We start from the raw sequence: 6,350 nt of genomic DNA on the forward strand, positions 1-6,350 counted from the left end.
GTAAGACTATAGGGAAGGCAGCTAGTCATACCACCCACCGCCAACTCTTGGGTTACTCTTTTTACCAACAAATAATGGGATTGACCGTCACATTATAACGCCCCCACGTCTGAAAGGGCGAGCATGTTTGGTGTGACAGGGATTCGAACCTGTGACCTGCAGATTGCGAGACGAATGCCCTAACCACCTGGCCATTCAGGGCAGATATTTTCAGTCCAGGGGACGGGTACTCCAGTTAGTAACTCATTAAGAATTTTTAAAAACGTTAACAGAAAAAGGCCGAGTTTTATTCTGATGCAGCTGCCTTTGAAATCCTATATTTAAAAAATGGTGACATTAAATTTAGTGTAAATGTAAATTTGACCTTACTATTAACATATTATGTTAAATATCTCAGAGCGTCTTAAAAAGGCTCACTAGTTTTGAGTATTGCGATGTTAAAGCTATAAAAATATTCTCGCTCGAAAGTCTAAAATTATAAAATTAAATGTTTTTACTATAACGGAAGAAAAAATTTAGTAATAATCAACCACAACGAAGGACAAAACATTGTTATTTTGTTATTCTTTAACACTTAACTGAAGAAGAAAATCGAACTTTTTCACTGGTTGAAAATGTTATTGAAACAATGGTAGTTGAAGTTTGCATACATGTTATCTCAAAGTGTACATTTTAACATGTGTAATGCTACAGATTGAAAGAAATGTTGTTAACTAGAAGGTTTTAACAGAGAAATAAGCTACGATAGTATGGAGATGCTGTAGAATTACAATCCATTGTTTTTAGTATGTAAAATTTGAACATTCTTTGTGCGATATATATATAGACACAGACAAATACGTATATATATACACACACACACACACACATATATATCAATCCGCAACGAAATGACAGTATTTTGTTTGTGTTTATTTGTTTTGGCGCAAAGCTACACAATGGGCTATCTGAACTGTTCCCCAAGTTCAGCGAAGTGAGAACATCTGAGATGTGATTTCCTGTGTTTTTCGTTTTTTCTCGATCAATTATTTCTATTATATCAAGAGTTATACTGGTTTGATAGATATATCAAGCTTTAGATACTCAAATATTCTTCCACCAAAACTTATCTTTTTTTCCAACTCAACTGCACTTTGAGAGATACGAAAAAGACAAATCAATATTAATCCTTTTATTGTATCATTTTTTGAAAACAAAATACACTAGCTTTTATTAATTTCCTAATAACACATAGTTTTTAATTCATGCATCTAAAGTTCAGCCTTACTTGTAGTCTGAGTACGAGTTTCCAGCCGGTCCATCTGGCCAATTCAAATAACATAGAGTTCTCAGACTCCCATCAGGATAACGGTACGTCAGAGTCGTCGAGTAGAGCAAGGTAGGAACTGATAGAATAGTCCCGCTGATCCAAGTTACCCCTACAAGTAAGTAAACAACCTTCTTGGGCATTCGCGGAGTAAGAGGGTGAACAATAGCGATAAATCTAGACAAGGAGTAAAAAATGAAAGAAAATATATTATATTTGTGCACCGACCGTTTATTACCAACCATTAGACGAAAAGGAAATGAAGATAACTGAGGAGAATCATAACTGTAAGCAAACAGTTTTATCTATATAAAATTTGTTATTGTATTTGCTTTGTTTTGTCAGAAGTACGTACATCTTTGTGATGAATGAGGTCAGGGGAGTTTTTGAGCAATGATTCCTTTTGTTCAAGAAATCCATTATCTATATAAGAGTCACATATATATGTAGCTATGAAGCGAGTCAGGCTTAATTTCAGGAGACATAAGATACTGTAGTATCTTAGATAAAAACATCATTCAACTGAAACCCTTTTGGAAAGATCAAGTGAATAGGAAGAGAATATAATAAAATTCAAAAAAATAAAAGCTTTATTTGAATATTGGAGCTTAGGGCTTCGAGTCTCAATCAGTACCTAAAAAAAACAATATTATAATTAGGGTACAGTGAAAAGCACCCTCACTTCTTTCTATCAATTCGCATTAATTGGAGGTTATTTGTGCGTTTTTGCCATGTTTTTTATCAAATTACTTCTTCTCCTACTCTGTCTCACAGTATTATTATGTTTGTATCTAGTCTACTTTAACATGCTTAAAAACAGTCTTCTTAAAAATTAATATACTATAATTATTTTGAAGTTGTATTTCCTGTAATTTGTTTGAGCATTTCCAATATTTGTATTTTGGTTTGTTTGATCTAGCCTATAAACTAATTTTGCTTCAGCTTTGGAATTGCTGAGATCATAATAATTGTAAATTGAGTAGTGCTACGAAGTAAAAGTTTCAGAAGAGTAAATGTATAAGATCTTTCTTTATTTCATATGGTATTTTTCCCTGTTTGACTGTCTATTGTATCTATAGTAGAGTATGCAAACACTAATATTCTTAGAGTTGCGTGACGCTTTCAAGATTTCATTTCCAAATGCGATCTGACAAAATTTTTTTGTTTGTTTGTTTTGGCTTCTTTCGGAATAATGGGTTGAATAACATGATCTGTTGAAAAGTTATCCTAATTTAATAGAAAAAAACTCTTTGAGTTATTACTTCGTAAATTACTTTTCACGTATCTTTCAGTAACAGATTGAGCGCTAAAAAATGAATACAGATGAATATTTGAATATTAAATTCAAGAAATTTTTAACAATGCTATAGATGCCCTTACAGATGACATTAATGCGAAACAAAAACCACATTAATAAATTGATAGAAATGTACTGAAGATAGAGAAAACTTATTTTCCATATTTTCAAATGTTATCATTTTATAATCAAAATCAAACGTAGCTTGCGTTATCGGTAGATTATTTGTAAAAAAATAAGGCTAATACTTGGTGTCTAATCATACTCAAGTATTCAGTTCCAGATATTGACGATAGCTTTACTGGTTTTATTCTTAACTGACTTGTACATATGCAGACAAAACGGTTAAAATTTAATTATTAAAGAAAATATATAAATGTTGTTAACAGAGCCCAACTTAACTCCATTGCTGTTTATTTACAGACAAACGGATTTTTCAGGATATATCTTACTTGTTTGTTTATCATTATTTATTAGAACATTAAGAAATTTTCTTAAGATGAAAAATTACTTAAACGCATGTGTTATTGGAATATTACGGTATTAAGCTACTGTTTAATAGATGCACATTTCAGTGGATCAAATAATTCATTCCACCGTTGGTTCTCGCACAAAAGAAAACAATGATTTTTGTGACAATCTTGGATCGACTACTAATAATTTTAATCGTAACAAATCAAGAAAAGAATATTACTGAAAAAATATCAAATAATGATGTTTTAACTTACGTGGCTGCACCAGTTGTGTCAAAAGTTCCATAAATTTCGTGGTAAAGCAGCATCATTATATCACATATCCAAATAATTAATGAAGGATAATTAGCTATTTGCTTACAGTTATCTACAGAGTTGCGAGAAAACGGCATTTAGTCCGCTATTACAAGCTTCGTTTCATATGCGCATTTAAAACACTATTCAACCATTATAGCCTTTCATATGTTGACGTTTAAACCTCAGTTATGAACCGCTGTCTTTTACTTCAACATCTTTTATCACAGATGTAGTTTGTGCTTGGATAGAGATTTCATTAAGAATATATAAATGTATATGATCCAAAATAGTTTCATAATAAATTCACATAGGATGTGCATTCAGCTATACCTCAAAGCTTTTTGAAAAACTGATGCTGAAAAGTATCTTCTCATACAGTGAATGAAAAACGTGTATACCATATTCATAATGTATACGAAACCAAGACCCCAGATGACTAGATTTTTCAGTAACAGTTTTTTTATGTTAAAGGAAAGAAAGAAAGTTTGATCAAATCGATTACTTTTCGACAAATTGTTTCTACCATGCTAATAAAATGGCTCTCAAGCCATTAACGAATAAAGTCTGATTTTGCTTCCTAATTTACTTAGCACTGTATCTCTAGTGTAGCATTTAAGTCACTGAGTATTTTAAAAAGCTTAGTTATTGCTTTTAACCCTTTTATTTATACAAAAAAGAAACAGAATATTCATAGCGAATAAACTGATTAACAGTTGACATACATTCCTTGGTAATATGCTAACTATTCAGTAGCAGTTGCTCAGAGTTAGTAAGTAGTTTCTTTAATTATAAAGTTAAATGAATGGTTTTATCAATATTATAACACTTTGAATAACTGTATTTTAGTATAATTTATTCAACATTATTTTTACATTATAAAAATATTGAAGAAGACAACATATAAAAAATATGTTAGGAAATGAATACTAGAATAAATTACACACCTGTCAATACTCGTAGCTGCAATGGTAAACACTGAAACCGAAACCGTCAGGTAAGCAATGAAATTGCTTACAGTACAGTAAACAGAGCCAAACGGCCAATGGCTGTGTAACATGAAGATAAAGTTAAAAATACAGTTAAAAGTAGCCATCATCAGATCTGAGAGGGACAAATTTAAAAGGAAATAGTTTGTTACTGTTCTCATTCTCCTGTGAGCTATAACAATCCAGATAACAATAATATTCCCAAAAGTTGCTATGGTAACCATGAGCCCAAAGGTAATAGTCCAAAACAACTGTTGCCACCAAGGAAGAACATACTGACTAGTAAACTTATTTCTTGCCAACAGATTTTCTAAGCATAACTTTGTTACAATCGAAAAGTTAGATTCCTTCTCTTCCAAATATAAATAACTACTGTCTTCCAAAAGGTACACGGTCATGTTACTGTCACCACCCAGTTGGCTCACACACTCCGTTAAGTTGCGAAATAAAGTGGAGTTCGAACTGTGCAAATAGAATTTTAGAAGGTCTATAACATTTGGGGATTTTGAACTCATCTTAGCTCCGTAAAGTAAACTCTTCTAGTATAATGTTTTCACTTAAAACTTGAAGCATACAAAACTAGCAATAGAATGAGTAATACTTTCTTTGCCCGAACTGTTTATTTAATGATGTCTATGCGCTTGATAGAGACTGTGAGAACAGAGTTCATCCGAGATGAGCCCCATTAAAAAACGATTTCTAGCACTTGTTGTTTCATACAAGCCATCATTATTGACATGCGCATCTAATAGGTTACGTCATTCTCACACAGCAACAGGTAATAGACAGTTATGTGCCGTTATTATATGGATTCTATATATGGAATAGATCTGCCCCCAGTCTCTCCGCTCACTCTTTTAGCGCCATCTATTGTCATTTCGTGAAGCTCAAGAACTCTCTGTCGGTATTAATTCTGTGCTTTTTCTATGACTGAATTAAATACCGCTGATTATACTTGACGGAAATGTATCAGGAAATCAATCGTGTATTTAAGTTGTAAGTAAAGAGCTTAGTATTTTATTTTCTGGTGAAGAATAAAATATCTGAAGTGAATTCGTATTTTTCTGGTAACGCTAAATTACTAATACCTAAGAAGTCATATGTTGTATTTGATGACTGAAAATTGCCTGTTTGTAGTTAAGCACAAAGCTATACAATGGACTATCTGTGCTCTGCCCACCACGGGTATCGAAACCCGGTTTCTAATGGTGTAAGTCCGCCGACATGCCACCGGGGGGCAAAAGATGAAATAATTACAGTTGTCTTTAAACACCCAGTCCAGAAAACTTTAAAATGAATATTTGTGAAGTTGGTCAGAATACCATTTCTTAAATAATAAAGCGAGAATGCAAGTTAAATTTGTATTCAAAAATGAGAGATATAATCGTTAAAGACAATTCCAAAATTTTTATTCCTGCATTAACTATGCCATTCCAAATCTTAAGAATTAAAAGAATTATATCTTCTTCGCTAATGAAATACCTCTACAAAATATTAAAAATGTTACAAATTAGGAAATTTTTGACGTCCCAAGATAATCAACAAAGATGTAGAGCTCATCCTCTGCAATGTCTCATTGTTTCTGTGGCTAGAGTTACTTACAACAATCGTTTAAACCTTAATGATGTGGTAATGTACTAATTGACCAACGTGATCATGTGATTTAATTTTCGTCATATTATGAAATTTATAAGGTATTAGCTTGAGTACCCATCCGTTCGACGAGTGAAATAAAAACTCGTTTGTAACAATGGATAGGAAATTATACTTCTATTTTTTTTCTTAACATAGTAAACGTTAAAAGTGAAATAAAAGTACATAAAGTACCATACTGTTTTCAATAATTCTATCAATATGAAATTATATGGGGTTCCAACCCCCTCGTGTCATCCTGAAATGACTGTGTCATGTTGTGATTACTTGGTAGTTTTTCCGAAATTAGATGAGGAAACTACCCCCCCCCCCACCTCCACCTTTCTTGTGTCATCCTG

The 6,350-nt window shown here is 32.4% G+C and overlaps 1 protein-coding gene across 1 annotated transcript in view; it reads right to left on the bottom strand.

Annotated features, from left to right (window-relative positions):
• The window catches only part of LOC106478538 (tachykinin-like peptides receptor 86C), a 22,310-nt gene extending 17,553 nt beyond the window's left edge, over nt 1–4,757 (bottom strand). The window contains exons 1-2 of the mRNA XM_013939087.1: nt 4,318–4,757; nt 1,268–1,483 (exon numbers count right to left, since the gene is read on the bottom strand). Of these exons, the coding sequence (XP_013794541.1) occupies nt 1,268–1,483; nt 4,318–4,757 (656 nt within the window). The remainder of the gene's footprint in view (nt 1–1,267; nt 1,484–4,317) is intronic.
• Between the last annotated feature and the right edge of the window lie 1,593 nt (nt 4,758–6,350).

This window comes from Limulus polyphemus, unplaced genomic scaffold (assembly GCF_000517525.1).
Source record: "Limulus polyphemus unplaced genomic scaffold, Limulus_polyphemus-2.1.2 Scaffold222, whole genome shotgun sequence".
Classification (NCBI taxonomy): Eukaryota; Metazoa; Arthropoda; class Merostomata; order Xiphosura; family Limulidae; genus Limulus; species Limulus polyphemus.